Source organism: Bos mutus, chromosome 21 (assembly GCF_027580195.1).
Source record: "Bos mutus isolate GX-2022 chromosome 21, NWIPB_WYAK_1.1, whole genome shotgun sequence".
Taxonomy (NCBI): domain Eukaryota; kingdom Metazoa; phylum Chordata; class Mammalia; order Artiodactyla; family Bovidae; genus Bos; species Bos mutus.
The window spans coordinates 7,388,347-7,408,133 of record NC_091637.1 but is presented as its reverse complement, the minus strand read 5'-3'; the positions used below and the strand labels follow the sequence as shown (position 1 = coordinate 7,408,133).

Genomic DNA, 19,787 nt, shown 5'->3' with positions numbered 1-19,787 from the left:
CCTGGATGCTTCTATGCTTGGTAACACACCACCACTTCTAGCGTTAGATTCTCTGCTGGCACCGGACACGCTCATGCAAATTCAGCGGGCATCACTCCTCAAAGTCCACTACTTATGCTTTTGTTCTGAAGGAAGGCCATTCTCACGGGCTGCCAGCAGTGCTGTGGCTCCACTGTTCAAAGCGGAGGGCAGTCACCAGTCGGGCGTGGTGCTGGCCTCCGAGACCCTCACGTCCTGGTGTCCATGCCTCACAGAATCACATCACATCAGATACAGCCCACAGGAAGCGCTGGACACCAAGGAGCATGACTTCCAGGCCACGAAGAACACTGTGTTCCTGCTCTGCCATGGGAGCGACTGCCCTCAGGCACAGCAGGTGAGCTCTGGGCCCACGGGCCACATCTGGCCTGCTCTCTGATTCTGCAAGGCCTGGGAGCTAAAGATGGCTTTTCTATCTATATCAATAAATGGGTGGGAAAAAAATCAAAGAAGAACAATATTTTACGACAAAACGAAAGCTATGTGAAATTCAAACAAAGGATCCAGACAACAAGTTTTCCTGGACCATAAGCACACCTGTTCCTCTGTTGTCTCTGACTGCTCCTATAAACAGCTAAGGCGAGCAGCTGCAGGGGCCACAGAGCTGAAAATATTTACTATCTGCCACTTACGATATGTCCTTCTGGAGAAAAGGCTTGCCGAGCCCTGCCCTAGGAGAAGCCAGCTGCCTAGCACGATGACACTCAAGCAGCATCACAGAGGAACTGAGGCCTCGCGTGGCACCCAGCGGTGAGTGCTCTGCTTTGGACGTGGATCCCAGCCCCAGTCAGGCCTTCAGATGAGTGCAACCCTGGCTGCCAGCAGGACTGTGACCTCAGGAGACCCCTGGTCAGAGCCAGCCAGCTAAGCTGCTCCTGGCTCCCTGACCTCCAGAAACGCTGAGAGATAATAAATGCTTCCTGTTGTCTTAAACTGTTAGGTTTCAGATAACGTTATGCTGCAACTAAAAAAAATAACAACAGAGAAGAAGAGGGAGAGTTTCCTTGAGGGGCAAGAAAATACACTGAGTGGCTATCTGAATCTCTTCCAACTTTGGGTCCCAAAGTCTGAAGATGCTGTGCCAGGTAGTCTGTTGGTGAGGGATCTGGGATGCCTGGTGCCCCCCGAGGCACAGCCCCCTGAGAAGTGGAGCTTCCTGTCACGGTCTGTGCCCCACGTCCAGGACATATGTAGGTTTCCTAGGCCGGGCCCATGCTCAGATGATCAATGGGCACCCCACCTACACACACACACACACACACACACACACACACACACACACGCAAAGATGTTGCCTTTCCTGTGGCATTCCCTGGCCTCTTTCCTAACTCCATGGAAGCTGTCCTCGAGATAGAACAGGCTTTGGCTGAGCAAATGCTCAGAGGCAGCAGCTAAGGAGTAGGATGCCCAGCTAATGTTCTCTCAAAGCAGCAGCACAGTCGGAGCCAGGAGAACAGGCCCACCCCCATCCCACCACCCCTCCCACACTCTACCTTGAGCTTAGGGATCCAGTCTTGGAACCTACACTAAACATGCTTTAGAGAAAAACCAAAACCTTGATTTATTGCCAGGACAACAGTTTCTGCTTCCCAGGCTGCAGCTGTCAGACTCTAAGATGGTCCCCAAGATCCCTGCCCCTGCTGCAAATGCCCCATATGATCCCCTCACCTGCGTGGGAGGGACTTTGTGAACGTGATGAGATCTCACTCCTTCATTTAGGCTTCTAATAACTGACTCTAAGTTAATCAAATGGGAGATTACCCAGCATGGATGTGACTTAATTAGGAAAAAAAAAAAGTCAACAGCAGCAGCAGAATTGCTCTTGCTGGCCTTGAAGAGGAAAGCTGCTTCGCTGTGAGAAGCTCGTGGCGGAGAGTGCAGGTAGTGGCGGCAAGGACTGGGAGCTGGAAGCCAGCCAGACCCGGGGACCTCAGGCCTACAGCCATAAGGAGCCGACTCCTGGCAGCAACCCAAAGGGGCCTGGGAGATGGTGGCCCCTGAGTCCCAGATGGTCACAGCCAGGCTGACATCTTGATCTCTACCTTGTCACACTGAGCAGAGGACCCAGCATCCCCATTTCCCAATCCACGTAAACCTTGAGAGACCAAGTGAACCGAGCCTTCCCGGCTGTTGGGCTGATTTCCCTGGTCCCCACACAGCACGGCGCCTGACTCACGTCTATATCATCCGACCACGATGCAGCCCTTCCCCGAGCCAGGGCTCACTCGAGGCTGGTGAGCTGGGAGGTGGCAGATCTGGGCAGGGGGGGCTTCCACATGGACAGAGAAACAGCCCAACAACTCCTCTGGGGTCCTTTCTAACGTGAGACCAAACCTGTCCTGAAAAGCACTTCTGGAAAATTCTTGGATTGGTCTTAAGGTATTAGTGGTAGGCTACCTCCCACCTATTGGGATCCAGAAAATCATGAGCCCTGCCTTAAGGTGCGTGTTGAAAGCAAACCTGGTGCTCCTCACCCGTGCCTGTCTGCACCTGAAGATCCAACCACAGCACACCTGCACAGCCGCACTCCTTCAGCAGCGCTGACCGCCACAGACAGAGGGGCTTGCCCCGAGAACACTGAGCAGGGAGGCCCATGAGGCTGCTGGACTGTTTCCCATTCCTGACGAATCTCAGGACAGAAAGCCGAGTACCAGGAGGCCCCCAGAACTGCCTCCCGGTCCGCACGGCCGCTGGAGGAGGTCACCAGGAGCCCACCCCTCACACATTTTACAACCTTTGTAAACACCTAACAGGAAAGAAACCCGCAGGAGACGCAGGTGGCGGCAGCATCCTGGAGCAGCCTGCAGCAGGTCCGAGGCCACCCCCGAAAGCCTGGAGGAGCCCTGCCAATGGCTGGGGCGCAGCCCAGGACTGTGGCTTCAGAGGAAGCCGTGTCAGGTTGCTGCATTTTTTTTTTCAGACAACTCTGCCTGGAGAAGATTGGCAGGGATTGCTGTGCTCAAGTATTTCACAAAGACGTTTGGCTGGAGAGACTGCAGTGCAAACTGCATTGCAAAAATCTTCCCAGGATTAAGGAAGTTAGGGTGGGGTAAAGGCAGCAGCCCAAATGCCCAGGTTCTTCCCTTAAGATAAGCCCTCGTCTCAACTGCTCTGGCCAGTCCGGCACCGCCAGGCCGCAGGGACCCGGCACATACGTACAGCATGTCAGGACAGTTGTCCGGCTTGTCCAGAAGGCCGCCCTCCATGACGAAGCGAAGGACCTGCTCATTGGACAGGCCCTGATACGGCTGCTCAGCCAGTGTGGCGATCTCCCAGAGGACGACCCCGAAGGACCTGCCAAGTGAGAAGAAACGTGAGGTGCTCGGAAAGGGAGGATGCAGCCGGGAGCCCTCTCCCTTCCGGCAGCTAAGCGCATGTCAGGCACAAGCCAGGCACGGGCTAAGTGTGGAACAGCTGCCTCATGTGCGGTAGCCCTGGGGACACAACTCTGGCAGCTGAGAGGACGGCGTGTTCAGGGCCCGCAAGCTCCTGACCTCTGATGGGAGCCCCAGGTGAACGGAGTTCAGGGCCCTGCAGGGCCACATCTCCCAAATGTGCTTTATCCCACTGATAATCAAATGCTGGTCCCCAGGCCTGGCTGGGACAGTGTCTTAGTGGCCTCAAATGCCGTCTGGGATGAGCAAGCAATTCAACAAACTTCCTGTTCTGGAAACTTCTGCCTACGTGGTTCTCAATGCAGGTCAGGCTCCCTTGGTGAGTTCTTAACACATACCAGTGCCCAGGCCCCTGACTGACCTCACTGGTCTGGGCTGAGAGCCTTGGCCTTGGGGTGTTGAAAAGCTCAATGGGGATCTTACAAGTCCAGGGGGCCGGGGGGGTGGGGTTCAGCCTCACAGGTGGGGACAGCGGTGGGCAGAACTGGCTGGGGCAGGGCTCCCATCCCAGGAAGGATCCTTCAGCCCAGAGTCTAGCCAAGGAGGAAGGGGGTAGTCGAGGAACCAAGTCAGCAAGGGGAGCAGGTTCAGGTGCAATCTGCCTTGAATGTGCCTCTGCTGGTCGATTTAGAAGATCGTACTACTTGGAGAAGGAAATGGCAACCCACTCCAGTATTTTTGCCTGGGAAACCCCATGAACAGAGGAGCTTGGCGAGCTGCAGTCCATGGGGTCACAAAGAATCAGACACAACTGAGTGACTGAGCACTACTGGAAAACAAACTAATACACATATACACATACACAGGAACTTCAGACCAAGGACATTCAAAAGGACAATGCTGTAAACTGCAAAACGGAAGTGCCTTCCCAGCACAGATCACTGTCTTGCACAAATTCTCCACGGTCTATTTGCTTCCCTTCGGGTCATTTCCACAGATTAAAGATGGCCACTTGGAAGTGAAGAGCAAGCCTGAGGGACTTCTGACTGGACCTTTACAGACCAGGGGTGTGGACAAGGTCACACTGAAAATTCGGGGTGTCCCTTCCCGCCCAGAGCTCCGGGGACCTGGCCGAGCAGAGCCAGGAGGGCCACAGACTTTGCATCAGAATGCTTCACTGGACCCTTCAGCTACTTTCCATGAACAAAAGGGTTTTGTTCAAACTGATGCCAAGAGCAGATATCAGACATGCAGAATTTTAGTCCTCAGAGGATTGATCCACCCAAAGTCCTTCTGAACCTCAGGGACCAAGAAATAGTCTTGACATTGAATGAGTCATCTAGTAAAGCCGAAGGCCCAAGCACGGTGTGCACAGGCCCGGCTGAGGGCAGTGGGCTTCCTGTCAGTGTGGGCTGAGGGATCTCGCAGATGGAACTGGCTTGGTCATCTAGGTCACCGGAGGCCGTGGCATGCGACTGACTGCAAGCCTGGACTGAAGAATCACCTGAAGACGCAGCTCCCCAGGCCCACGTCTCCTCCTGCCCCACATGCTCCTCAGCGGCGCCAACAGCTGCCAGCACCCGCTGGGTGGCGCAACCCTGAGCCCTCAGTGACTGCCGCCCCCTTCCGAGCTCCACTCACTCCGGATTCACTACCTGGACGGGTCTCACCTCGGTCTCGTCACCCTGCTCTTCTCGCCTCGCTGCTGCTGCTCCTTCCCATCTGACAGCACCCTGAGCTCTTCCTTCCTGCACCCCCTCAGAGGACCACCACGGCTTGTCCACGCAGGCTCAGACTTGCCCAAAGGTCTAGTCCCCTCCTTCCAGCCGCCCAGCACATCCTCAGTGCAGATGGCCCCCTCGCCTGGCCTGCGGGACTCCTCCTTCTCGGCACCGACATCGTACTTGGTGGAGCTTTACACTCTAGGTATGATGAACTTCTTTAAACATGGCTCTAGGTCCCTCTCCTGCCCAGCACCCTTGAAAGTCCTTATAGCACCTGAAGAACTAGGCCTGAACCCCTCACACAGCAGCCAGGGCCTCACTCGCTCTCCTTTCAGCTGACTCCCCCAAGGAAGTCCCACTGGCCCCCACATGCACTCAGCGCTCCCCACCATGACGGCTTCCTCCAGTGTCCCCACTTCCTCACTGCTCCACAGGGGACAGTCCATACTTCAGGGTGCCCCACAACTCCAGCTCTTCTGGGAAGGGGGTCCGTGATCTCAGCCTGTCAGGGTCACTTCCTGTTCTCCATAAGACTGTTCACCAGGGACCAGGACCATGTCTCCAGCACCCTGTTCCTGCGCGCACTGAGCGCTGTGCCTGGGCCACGTCAGCTCACACCCATGGAGGAACATGGCAGGTGACATAGTCAGCTCTCCCCACAGGCTTTCCCTGGAGCAACTCTGGTTTGATGTCAGTGTCACCTGTCAGTGAGGGCCACGTAGTGCTGGAGTCCGGGTGTCCTGCATAGGACAGGACTAGCTGAGTTCAGTCTGTCCCAAGCTACGGAGGCTAACCTCTCTCTCTCCACCACCAATGTGCCTCTCTGTCGTCACCAGCTGTCACAGGGGCCATTTAAAGGTCTATCGAGGTTCGACAGACATCCCCAGATAGCCCTTACCTCACAGACCGGCAGCCAAAGTCCACAGATGCTCCATGATTTGACCAAGGCCACACAGCCAGAGACACTAAGAAATATGCGAAGCCTGCAGGTATTTAGGAGCAGGTCACTTACAGTGTGACTTGACATCAATGCCTCCGATGAAACCAAGCCTTGAATTTTGTGCACTTAATCCTTAAACATTAGGCAAACGCACTTGTGTGAAGTCTTTCCTAAATATGAGCATTGGGCTGTCTTCCCCAAGGAAGGGACAACCTGGTGTGAGTCTCACATCAGTTCCAGTGCAGGTTAAGGTCAGCACTCCTCACACCAGGACAGGAACTGTCAAGGTCCCACCCACCAGCAGATGGAAACCTACACACTCCCTGCTGATGTGGATTTCCCACTGAAGAACCAGTAACTCTAGGAGTGGGGCAGAAGACTCTGGCTGTTTGTGGCCACTTGGAAAGCTTCTCAGTCAGTCAGGAAATGAAGACTGCCGTAGGGCTGCGCAGTTGCTCAGGAAGGAAACACGCCTTCAAGCTGGGAGTTCCACCTCCTAAGTCCTGTGCCTGGTTTCCTCCATGCCTAGAAGGCACACCTGTGTCTTCTAACTCAAAGGAACCACCCCTTTGGGACACAGTGCTACAAGGGAGCTATAGGAGGAACAGCACAGAGCCCAAAGGCCTGGGGATAATGTCTCTGAGGATAGCAGGGAAACAGAGATGCTTCAAGCAGAGACAAGAGACCATTTCCTTATAACTCCAAGGCCTGTCTTACCAAAACCAGAGCAGGTTGTGAACTGTTTTGCAGAGAGAAGGGCCCATGGGGTACCAACAAGAGGCCAACTTTAGCACAGCATGAGTAAGACCTGCCAACCCAAGGATGTCTTAAGGATCAGGGCAGTCTGTCTTATGAAAGAGGAATTAGCAGTACCAGGGAAATATGTGAGCAGAAGCTCAATGGCCAGCTGTCAGTGACACTGTTGGTGGGGTTCGGGGACCAGTCCTGACCTCAGAACACTTTCTTATCCTAAAATTCTGATGTATCTCCTTCAAGGTCAAATACACTTCTTTTCATTTCTTTCTAGACTCTAACTATGCAGGGGTGACTGTTCTGTGCCATTGAATACACTCAGAAATGATTTTCATTCCTTCAAGAGGGAGCACTTTAGATTCTTGGGCACTGAGAAGCCCTATATATTCTCCATCATCCTAGCCTACCCACCTTACCAGTGTTATCAAGGACTATTAAAAAAAAAAAAGCTAAAGCACTGTCAAAGCCTGAACAGTGAATAGAATGAAGATGAAATCCCTACTCTTGTTTGTATATATGTATTTTTCCTCCTGGTTCATAATGTCAATGTCATCAAATGGGAGAAAAATGGCAATGAACATGCTTTGCTGCAGCTTTTCACAATCACCTCTAACCAGAATTTGGTAAACTTAGCCTAAGGGATATCAACAACTCTAGTTTTATCTTTCTGCCTTGCCCCTGTTTTCCTTGGCTCCTGTGGTTTTCTATTTTATTGCCCTGTAAGCTGACCTCAAAGTTGTTGGAAGCAGGGATCCCAGAATAAACAGAGGCAGTGTGGACCCAGGCCTGCCCCTCCCCGTCATCTCTGTATCTAAAAATGGCATTGAGCACTTCGATTTGACCATGAAGAGAGATGCATCTTGAACAGACTGATTGCAAAACAGATCTCATACTTGAGCTCAAGAAGCAATCATGCTTTGCTGGGTCATATTCAGATGCTATTTCCAATTTGCACCTGTCTTCAAAACAGGATCCAAGTCCCTTGAACTGTGAAGGGTCAAGAGGTTAAAAAAAAAAATGACGTCTGTCACTGTTTAAATAACTCCTCTATGTGGTCATCCTGATGGCTGGAGTAAACAACTACCATTTCTGTAACACATCAGTGATGGGATCTCCCCAGAGGACAGCCAAGGAACTAGCTGACGTTCCTGAAGGCAGATGTGCCAGGCCCTTCGCCTGCCAAGAACCTCAGTCGTTTTTCAGAACCTGACCACCTCTCCGCAAGGCTGCTGAGGAGCGGCAACAAACACTGCGAGTGAGAGGCTTCTGCAACCTCAACTGACGCTTCCTACCCCGAGAATGACCATGACCAAGGGGGCATTTTGCTTTCCACATCATCCCTGGGTCAACAACGATGACCCCTTGGAAGACCCATTGGAAGAGGACAGACAGCAGATGGGACCAGCAGGAAAACACATCAAGACTCAAGCTTTGGCTCTAAAATAAGCAATGTTTGCAATCTGAAGGTTTAATTAGGTGAAGCAACCCATCTCCCCCCGCCTCCCCCCCCTCCCCCCCGCCCCACACACACACAGAATATCTATTTATTGTGAAAGAAAATGAGAGAAGGCAGGCAGGGGATGAAGCAGAAAGAGGTGATGTTTTCTGGCTTGTCCCCACATCCCAGCCTCTGGGGCTGTGTCTCTGGGTCTCCTAACGACCTGGTGAGCAGCTCAGCACTGAAAGAAATACTGGTCCTTCAAAGTCTTTAGGTCCCACAAGTGCCCACGGACAACAGGAACATGTCCATGACGAGGGGGTGGCCCGCATCACACTCAGCCAAAGCTGGACACGAGCAACAGGGAACAGAAAATGGGGGACAGGACAGGACTCGTACCAGACGTCAGAGTGAGTGGTGAAGACTCCGTCCTTGAGGGACTCGGGGGACATCCAGCGGACGGGCAGCAGCCCCTTCCCCCCCTTCCGGTAATAGTCCGTCTCATAGATGTCTCTCGTCATCCCAAAATCTGTGAGGAGGAGAGAGGGCGTGAGGTTACCCTGGGTGAGCACTGCGGGGCAGAAGTGGAGAGAACGATGACGGCTCAGAGAGGGCCTGTGCCCTCGGCTGAGCCAAGGGGACGCTCATGTAGGTGTCCGTGTGGCCGTCTGATGGGGTCAGTGAGTCACATGACAAGCAAACACCCAGACATCTCTGCCTTTAAATATATTTATACCAGTAGTTCTGTTAAAACGTTAGCTCCCTCTTTGCATTTAAAATGAGAGGCATCTTACAAATTATCAAGACCCATAGTTTACCAGGAAAATACATACTGTGCAGAGCAAAGGTCATTTATCTGTGGTTTAAAAACATGATCAAATAGCCAGGAGCATGTTGACTTTTATTTACTTGGTAGCACTGCCTCATTATCAGAGGAAATGAAAGTAGTTTCACCATCTAATAAGGGGGAAAATATTGAGAGTACCAATTCACAGTGAAAAAAGTCCACAGCAAGCTGCCTTAGAGATGCTATTTACTAGGCCCCGAAGCTATTACTCAATAATGTTTTTCAACATAATACTCCCACTCATTTTTGAAAATGTCTTCCATTTTCCATGACTCTAGAAGAAGTCACATAATTATGTTTGATGGCAGGCTTGCTTTATAATCCTAAATTATTGCTTCTTTGTCAGATTTTGATTTTCCACTCAATCATGTAACCTCTCCTTACAGGGCTTCTTCCGTCTCCTTCTCAGGAGAAAGGGCCGCTCTCCTTTTTAAAATGTTCATTTATGTCTCTAACTCTGCCACAAAGAGGTAAGGCTACAAAGCAAACACAGAGAACAAAGTTCCTTGGATGCTAACCAACATAATTCCTTGTCCTATGCTAAGGGCCACTGAACTGCCTGTGGTAAAATTGCTTGCTGTATTTGTAATCCATTAGACACTGGGTATTAGAAAAACATTTTCGAACCCTTGTGAAGAATAAAAATGAAGAGCTGAAGTCTTATCTCCAAATTAATCCAGTGACATGCAAATTAGAGGATTTGCGTTTACTTGTACAAAAAGAAAAAAAAATCCCAGAAAAAGAACATAGACTATTTCTTCCTTAACTGAAAAGAAAAAGTTCGAATTTTAGGAAGAGAAACACAAGTACAAAGAAAATGTCACTACAGATATGCCACCCGGTTAAATAGTAAACTGAGACCTTGCTGATTTGGACTCTCAGCGGCAAGTGGCACGAGAACGGCTCTTGGGGGCATTCTCAGTGGCACTGCAGGGTGGGCAGGGCCGTGAGGGCGCAGCAGGGAGTTAGGATGTGCCCGCGCCAGGCACTGAGGCGCCCTGGACCGTCCCGCACCCAGTCCCTCCAGCATCTCACGGCTCTCTTACAATCATGCCGCCTTCCGAGGTCAAGACACTGAGGCTCACAGAGCTCAGGACACCTGCCTCAAGCCTCGAGGCTGCTGGTGGCAGAACCAGGTTTGTTTAGTTAGTGGCTGCCCGGCTCCGCAGCTGGGGAAGGGGAGCTGGTGGGCATCCATGTGGGAATAGTCTGAGTTACTGCTGAGAAGTGAGAGGAAGGGAGCGGGCGCACAGAGGAAGCCCCGGCAGCGGCCAGAGGGTCTTCCCTGGGAGCCCCAGGGCGGGACAGCCTCTCAGACTCTCGGGAGCATCAAAGGGCCAAATCTAGGGACACAGGGAGTAATTGATGGCCAAGTATATTTGCTCTGTGATACACCTTCATCCATCACCTCAAGCTCCTTACAAATGAAAGATAAAGACATCCTACTTGGGAAACCATTCTAGAGGGGCTACTCACTGTTTATCAAAGGGCCAAAATATTCATTCAAAATCACTGTGTAAATAAAAAAAACACAGCTCTGCTAAAGGAAGGTGAGCACTTCCAGAACATGTGCTAGGCAAAGAGGCTAATTTTGAATAGTTTTTGAATAATTTTGAATAGTTTTTGAATTCCTGCGGCTTCTCAGAATAAATATTTAGCACTTTTCTGAACCATCATCATCTCATAGTGGGAAGAGCAGGTGGTTCCTGAGCAGCCCTGACGTTACATGTGTGTTGATCAAGCAGATTCAAAGACCACAGTTAAAGCCAAGCCCAAAGGCTGAAATAAACTCCTAACCAGTGACCAAAAATATAACCCACTCCACATTTTTGCTGTTATGGTGGGCAGTGACAACAGGGTTCTAAGGAGCAGGCTGGTTAGATACCAAGTCAGGGTTATGACAAAGATCCCAGGTGGGGCTGGAAGAACCCGCCTGCCAATGCAGGAGACATAAGAGATGCGGGTTTGATCCCTGGACCAGGAAGATCCCCTGGAGAAGGGCATGGCAACCCACTCCAGTATTCTTGCCTGCAGAATCCCATGGACAGAGGAGCCTGGAGGGCTGCAGCTCACAGGGTTACAAAGACTGAATCGACTTAGCACACACACAAGGATCAGGAGCCCAGAGGCTGATCAGCTCAAGTGTGAGCCCTGGAGAGCAGTGGTCTTCCCCCGCCGAGGGACCACCCCCCATCACCACACCTGCTCTGCGCATGGGGTCCACCCAGGGGGCCTCACCCTTAGAAAACTCCACGGAGTTTGGAAAACTCCTTGTAAGCTGGACAACTGAAGGACATACTGGTAGTCTGGGTGGTGACTTTTAGGTTCAAGTCAAAATCACCTGAGGACATTTTCTCAACTATTTTTGGAACCGGTGCTTACAACTGTTCTGCGGAGAAACGCCCCACATCCCAGGAGAGGCACCTGCAGGGATCATGGCCTCAGCTCGCCCTTGCCCACTGCCTGGACTGCTGCACCCACGTGCTATCGAGATTGGAGCCAGTCTGCTGGTTGACTACCAACGGGACACAGTCACATGACTCCCAAGAGGAAGCCTCTGCAGTCACAGGATGTATGGGAAGACCTCTCCCTGGGCAGGCTAATGCCCATGGGGTCCCTAAGACTCGTGCGACTTTAGCTCAGATCTGAAAAGCTAAGAACACACCTCCGATTTTGACTGTGAAATCTTCGGCCACCATGCAGTTCCGGGCAGCGAGGTCTCTGTGGACAAACTTATTGGCGTTGAGGTATGCCATGCCATCTGCAATCTCGCCAGCCATCTGGATCATTTTGCTTAGGCTGGGAGGTGCTAGGACTGGATTATTCTGTTGGAGAATCAAAAAAAAAAAAAAAAAGATACACTTGAGAATTTAGGGATTTTTCCCACCCCACGCTCTTTCAGGGTTTGTCGATCCTCTTTTGTTCAACCTGAGCACCCCAAGTCATTCTGCGAGGAAACCAGGAGTGGCTCAGAAGGAGGCCGTGGCACTGCCCTCTGACCCAGCGCAGAGCTGCAGAGAGAAGCGCCTAGTAGTACAACTCGGACCAGCACCTTTGGTGCTGCGGTGGGACTAACAGCATTTAGTGAAGCCAGGAAATTGTGATATTAAGGATTCTGGATACTCAAATTACAACTAGTCTAAGTCTTCCTTTTATGTCTACAATTCAAGTCCATACAGGGAAAAGGAGGGAGGGGACATTACAAAGGCTGTGTGGAAAGAAGCAAACAGTCCTGAATGGACACCGGATACATTATTTCCCATGAAAGCTTTGTTATAAATTACTTAATCCTTCTCTTTCCCTTCCACTTTCTTCTAAAGTACAAAGACATCAAGATTAATTTGTTCCCCTTACAGAGTGGCATTCCTTGGATTATAATTTTCTGTGCATGCTGTGGAAAGCAAGCCTTTGACAGTTCATTTAAGTTCAACGGACGCCTACTCTGGAGGGGACCGATGTCCAACAAGTAACTTGGATAAACACTTCCTCTTTGCAGAGGAGGGCAACATACTGACTTCAGCACTGAAAAGAAATACCCCCAAATAATAAGTCCACTTAGAAAAACATCATATAAAATGTGTGGCCAAGTTTCTTTATCCCAAAAGGTTTCTGTGCTGACCATCTCTTGCTTGCGTGAGTTCGACACTTTACCTCGGTTTCCCTGCCTACAGAGCACCTCCTGCGACATTAAAGCCGTCCTGCTTTGACAGGCCCCATGCGTGCCCTCCCTAGCTCAAAGCCTGGGCCATGAGAAGAGTGTGCACTGGCTCATGCCTGGGCTCTTTCACACCCCTGGGGTCAAGGCGGGGATCACTGCTAGGAGGATGACTGGAGACCATGCCTAGGGATTGCTGGCTTTACCCACTGAGGGGGCAGTTTCTGCCCCAAAGTTGGCTTCTAAAAGCAGGGTAACAACTTTCCAAGTACTTATGGGTTGCTTCCCTACACTTGAATTCTGAAGCTACTATCAGGAATGTCTGTGGTTTAAAATCCTCATCACTGAGCTGCCTGGGGAAGTGATGAGATGGCCCGAAGGGTAAGCCAGACACCCCTTTCCTTCAGAAAGGGGCCTTGTGCAAATGAGCCTTTCCAGGGCTTTAGATGTTCCTGGTCTGGTGCCCTGGGAAACTGAAGGTAAAATGTTAAGCTTACGCTCAAGAAGCTGTGGAGTATTAAATTAGGTGCTTATTAGAAGGGGCCTCTCGTGATTAATATGACAGACAGAGAAGGAAAGGGCACCCCACTCCAGTACTCCTGCCTGGAAAATCCCATGGACGGAGGAGCCTCGCGGGCTACAGTCCATGGGGCCACGAAGAGTCAGACAGGACTGAGCGACTTCACTTTCTTTCTTTATTAGAAGTGGCCATTCATGATTAATATAAAAACAGAAGCAAAGAAAGGAACCCGATTTTAATTATTGAAAGAGAGGGCTGACTTTCTGTCAGTTCACAGTGCTAATACTGCCATGCTTTCAGATGTTTTAGAGAACAGAAATCTTTAATTTGCTTAGAACTGCTTAAGACGTGCACACAAGCGCATCCAGGTCAGCAAGGGAAACGCGTGAACCTTCGGTGCAGGGGAGAGGATGCCGTGCAGAACATAACAGGACCACAGGACAAGCACACGCAGCTTTATGCTTGACATGGGCCAGAAAGGACAACTTTAAGTCTGACAAACCTAAAAGTGAAATTTTGACATGAGAAGGACCAACCCTCTTAGGCACAGGGAAGGAAACCAAGGCCCAGAGTCCGAGCCGCCGTCTGAGATGCAGACAGCTAGGGGCAGAGCCAGGCGAGGGCGACGAGCTTTTCACTCTGTGTCTGAGACGGGACGGGGGCAGCAAGTGCTTCGGGCTCCTCAGAGGCTGCGTCAGTGAATCTGATAGGAAACACGCTGCCACACCTCCAGCCGCCAGCTGATGGAGCCTTTGTCCTTTGTGCTGGTCTGGGTGTTACAGAGCGGGCTGGGGCAAGGCACTGAGGTCCAGGGGAGCTGGGCGCCCCATGAGGCAGAACAAAGGGTGGGCGTGTCGCAAACCTCCCTGCTCGGAGCCTCGGTCCACACGGGGCTCCGTGGCCTCGCAGAACCACACCCATCGGCTGTGAGTAAAGGAAGCCACGTGTGAACAAGTGCTTGGAACAAAAACTAAGGAACTACTATTTGAGAGAAGATTCAGTTGTCGATTAAATGAAGAAAACAAAGGATTATGCTCAGAGACAGGCTACAGACATTCAAAAAGGGTAAAGAAAGGGCAGGATCCAAGGCTCGTACAGCAGACCCAATGCTTCCTCAATAGGCAGCAAAGTCAGGATCCCAATGAGGACCGGAGGCCCAGTGAGGCAGTCAAGTGGAAGGCAGATGTGGCTAGTATTCCTTCTAAGTATTTATCTCCCAGTTTACTCTTAGAACTACTCTCTTAAAAGTCATGCCTCCAAATTATTAAAAGCTGGGTTCACGCTGCCAAAGGAGAGACACCACAGTGATGAACCTGAAGCTTGTAATACAAATTGATATTTTTCCCGAGACTAGGAAGAGATCATGGTTCAGTTGAGGCGATGAACATTCAGCAGCTCAAGCAAGACGCTGACTGAGGATAAAGCCAAAAATGTGGATGCAGGAGGGGAGCCCCATTTTCAGAAATAGGGCTCCCTCAGCTCAACGGCTCAGACTGCCCACGGGAGGGGAGAAGGCGCACGTGGCGCGTGGGCTTCTGAGGCAGTGGGAGTCTGTGCACCAGCCTGGGGGAAGGCATCCCAGCAGAAGAGGCAGGTCAACCTGATACTGAGCTCTGACAAGCGCGGCCCAAGATGGGGCAGCAGAGATGGGTACCCCAGACAGAGTGCGGGCAGCAAAGGCCACAGGGAGTCAGTGGTGTGGACAGGTCTGTCAGTGGGAACTAGAGAGACAGTGCTGGAGCTGACGCAGTGGGTAGAGAGAATGAGGTGGCAGCAAAATCCCACAGGGATTTGGTTAACAGGGTATCTTGCGTACTGGCAAGGGCCTCTCACTGAAGATCCAGGTCTCTCTGTAGTCAGGGAACTCCTTTGTATAAAGCAGGAGTCCCCAACCTCTGGGCCATGGACCAGTACCTCCTGGCAGATCGGCATTGGTATTAGATTAGAAATAAAGTGCACAGTAAGGGCTTCTCTTAAGGTGGCTCAGTGGGTAAAGAGTTGGTGGGCAATGCAGGACATGTGGGTTCGATCCTTAAGATCCCCTGGAGGAGGAAATGGCAACCCACTCCAGGGTTCTTTCCTGGTGAATTCCATGGACAGAGGAGCCTGGCAGGCTACAGTCCATAGGGTTGCAGAGAGTTGGACACGACTGAAGAGACTTAGCGTGCATACGGAGTGCACAATAAATGTAACGCGCTCGAGTCATCCCCAAATCATCCCCCGGCTCTGGTCTGTGGAAAATCTGTCTCCCATGAAGGCGGTCCCTGGTGCCAAAATGGGTGGGGACTGCAGCTATAGAGGACCGAGAACCAAGCCTGCAGCAAGAACAGTACACGAATTTAAAGACTCGGTATCTTCTGGGGAAGGTTCTAAAGGAAAGGGAACAGATGACATGGGATGCGGATGAAAATCAAAACTTACCTCCATTTCCGGCCTCAGAGACCGGAGATAACTCTTGAGGTCCCCCCGGGTCATCAGTTCCATGATGACCAGCGTCGGCTGGCCCTGGGACACCACGCCCAGCAAGCGCACCTGTGAGGAAAGACACAGTGAGAAGGGCTGAGCGGGTGAGGACCCCCCATGACACAGCTCCCCGCCGCTGGGACCGCCGGGCTGGAGCAGAGCCCGGACGATGGCCCCGGGTCTCATGGGTCGGCCCTGTACCACCTCTGGAACCTCGGTGTGCACGGCATCTAATGGAGCAGCGAGGTGACGGGGAGCCTCCTGGAAGCCGGGGCAAGACGGCAACCCCGAGTGTGCAGCCCACACCCGGGGCCCCCTCTTACCACGTGGTGACAATTGAACTCCTTCATCACCGAGGCCTCATTGAGAAACTCGATCCGCTCGCGCATGCTGGCGGCCTCGTTCACCGTCTTAATGGCCACCCTGGTCTCGGGCTCATCCTTGACCACGCCCTTGGCCACGCCTTCGTAGACCATCCCGAAGGAGCCCTGGCCCAGCTCGCGGCTCATGGTGATCTTCTCCCGGGCCACCTCCCACTCGTCAGGAACGTACACTGAGAAGGAAGAGGCCGGAGCTGAGCCAGCGGGACCGAGCTGGGCAGGACGCGTTCCCGGCAAACTCCAGGCCAAGGAGGGCAAGGTGCCGCTCCCTGGAGCCCACAGAGGAGAGCACTGGGGGGCATGGGCATATGGCTGGCTCTGGAATCTCCCACAGGCTGGGGATGTCAGTAAGGCCATTGTACAGTCAAACATTAGAATTTCAAGTCCTCATGGATTTCTAGATAATTCAAAGATACTAACGGCAAGGAAGAAACAGAAAGTCGTCCAACTTCAGATGTTGCTATAAGTATAAAATCCACGTTGGATTTCAAAAAATAATGTAATACTTCAGTAACTTTTATACTGACTGCATATTAAAACTGATAATACTTTGGATATACTGAGTTAAAGAAAACATTATCAATATGTATTTCACTAGCTTCTTTTTCCTATTTTATATGTGGCTACTAGAAACATTTCAGGTTTCTTATGGGATTCGCATTAACACTTCCATGGGTAGCTCTGCTCTAGCCTGGACAGAGTCAGAGACCCTGGGGCACTGAGTGAGCTATGGAAGCGATGAGCTCTGTCTCAGTGCTCATTCCTACCGAGGAGTAGTCAGTGGTGACCAGCATGCAGGAAGGGACAGCTGATGAGCAGAAGGGTCTCCCCAGGACTTGGGCCCGGGCTCTGTGAACTCAGGGACCTCCCATCACTGGGGTGAGGGGCTGGCGAGTGAGGCTTGGCGATGACTAAGCCTGAATATGATTTCCTCTCCAGCCTATGCTTCTGGTCAGACTCAAGCTGGTTTAAGAAAATAAATAAATATTTCTAGGCAGGAGGAAGGAGAAAGAAAGAGGGAAGGGGAGAAGGGAGGAAAGAAAGAAAAGAGAAGAAAATCCATCCGACCACTCTGATGGGTAGGTGACAACTAAAGTAAAATGTACCTGTTCCATAGATTCATAAGAAATTTCAATTATAACTGTATTCTTCTAATGCTGTGTGCTCACGTGCTTGTCTGAGAGGGGAACCCCTGGCCAGCTCCACTGATTGGAAAGAGATGGCCCTGGCTCAGAAATGCAGAAAGACTGGGAACCTGTGTTTGCCTTTACGCTTTTAGATGTTAACTGTGGGCCTTTGACTGGATGTAAGAGAAGAAGTGGGTTGACAGCTGTATTCTGACACTCTCGTAAAGTAAAGATGTCTATGAATCAGGCCCAGGAGATACCACCAATTTACACCTCTAAGGAATGTCCAATATGGACTATGTTAATCAACATAGAATTTTCTTTCACATACATTTTTGTATTTCATAGTACGTAGGTATGTGCTCAGGAATGTCACAAATGGAATTCCACCCTCCATATGGCTTAGACAGTTTATAGCCTGGAAGAGAAGGCTGATGCTTGCTTAAGACAGTAAATACGCAAGACACCCTAGTAAGTAAGACTCTTTCTGATACCCCTCAGAAAGTATAAAGGGACAGTCTATATCCATTTATCTCTGAAAATCCAGGCTTGCTTTTAATCAGAATTAGCTATGTAGCTCACCATGAAACATGGAGTTAAAACCAATCACATTCATCCCTTGGAGGTGGCTGAAGTCAATAATCACAATCCCTTCTCTCAATTCAACCCAACAGCTCTGACTTCAGCTAGCAGCCCTAAGCCCTGCCGGGCAGCAGAGGCTTACGCACACAATGCTATCAGCGTTTCCCCGGAGGGGATTTTCAGTGTGCTTGGAGAATGGTGACATGCAGATCAGCTCTGGACAGAGAAGTGTTTTAAGCAATTTTGAACTGCGATGTCATTTTGTTGCCCCCTGAGGAAACTAGTTATAAGATGCTTGTCCAAAGGCCAAATAAATTAAGTTCAAATAAGGTGACAGTATTTCTACCTGTTGGCCTGAGTGACAGTAAGCTTTCTTTGTTTAGTTTTTAAGGAATCAAGAGATTACATTATGAAAGCACTCTGGAAAGACACAGAACTTGAATTCAAATCGCCATTAGAGTCTGATTTGATTGTGCGCTCTCAAACTTCCTAGATACTTCATAGTCAAAGCTGCAAATGCCAATCTTCTATGCTTTATTCTCTACAGCAGTCTTACTCCAAACCGATAGAGCACTGCATTTTCCTATATTAATAATAAATTATTAATAAATAACAATAATCTATATTAGATTAAAAACTACGTTTACATAAACAATGCATAAAAATCTTTTTTTTTTTAAGAAAAAGACCTCCTCCACAAGTAATTAGTCTTTTAAGTTTGGCATGTATCCTTCCAGAACATTCTCTGTGCCTTATACATACACACACACACACAGATGTATAGGTATGTGTGTACGCATATATGGCTTTTACTTTAAAAAAATTATCCGTTTTATTTTTGGCTGTGGTGGGCTTTTGTTGCAGCACGCAGGCTTTCTCTAGTTGTCGCGGGTGGGGGCTACTCTGTTGCAGTGCGCAGGCTTCTCGCCGCGTTGGCTTCTCTTGTGGCAGAGCTCAGGATCCAGGTGTGTGGGCTTCAGTACCTGTGGCTCGTGGGTTTGCAAGTGTCTGCCCAGCAGCCGTGGGTCAAGGGGTTAGCTGCTCCCTGGCATGTGGGATCTTCCTCAACCAGGGATCAAATCAGCGTCCCTTGTATTGCAAGGCATATTCTTAACCACTGGACCACCAAGGAGGCACATACATGCCCTTTAAAAATACAACTTTGCGAGACCTTTATAATGTCCTCATCTTTCTACATTTGATTCCCATTCAGAGGACTCTGCTTTTGACTGATTCTATTGTAAACACAATTTGAATTAGAAATTATTAAAGGAATCACAGTAATAAAGATAACACACTTATATATGGTGCTTTTAATCGTTTCCTCATTTGATGAGGATGAGCAGTTAGAATAATCAGGACTCTTTATTTCATGTCTCCTGCATACACACTTCTGTTTCTGAAGCATGAGCGAGTCAAATAATTTTCTGAACACATTAACCTAATTCCACTCTTCATGCATTTGACAGACTGGGTCCAGCCCCTCGCACGGGCCAGCTTGCCTGCAATACCCCCAGAACCTCACAGTCCTTCCCCACAGCAACTGCATCACACGTTAACACAGTGCCCAGGACTGCTTTACCCTGACTTCTCAACCGCCTAGTTCTGTGACCTGGGCGTGTTTCTTCTCTGAGCCTTATCACCCAACGAAGAGACAGAGAAGCATCAGAAAGTCCATTCTACCGGGTTTCTTGGTGGCTCAGACGGTAAGGAATCTGCCTGCAATCCAGGAGGCCAGGGCTTGATTCCTGGGTCAGGAAGATTCCTGGAGAAGGGAATGGCTGCCCACTCCAGTGTTCCTGCCTGGAGAATGCCATGGACAGAGGAGCCTGGTGGGCTACAGTCCATGCATGGGTTTGCAAGGAGTCAGACATGACTAAGTGACTAACATTTTCACCTTCATAAAGATGTAGGGATCAAATGGGTTGGCATTTGTGAATGCCCCTAGCAAAGGGCCAGTTAGTGGCACCCAATGGCAAAGGGC

General features: G+C 50.5%; 1 protein-coding gene across 1 annotated transcript in view; it reads right to left on the bottom strand.

Annotated features, from left to right (window-relative positions):
- Positions 1–19,787, bottom strand: part of IGF1R (insulin like growth factor 1 receptor) — a 305,476-nt gene that overhangs the window by 12,258 nt on the left and 273,431 nt on the right. Inside the window, exons 16-20 of the mRNA XM_070358355.1 lie at positions 16,038–16,267; positions 15,673–15,783; positions 11,742–11,901; positions 8,629–8,758; positions 3,199–3,333 (exon numbers count right to left, since the gene is read on the bottom strand). Coding sequence (XP_070214456.1) covers positions 3,199–3,333; positions 8,629–8,758; positions 11,742–11,901; positions 15,673–15,783; positions 16,038–16,267 — 766 coding nt within the window. The remainder of the gene's footprint in view (positions 1–3,198; positions 3,334–8,628; positions 8,759–11,741; positions 11,902–15,672; positions 15,784–16,037; positions 16,268–19,787) is intronic.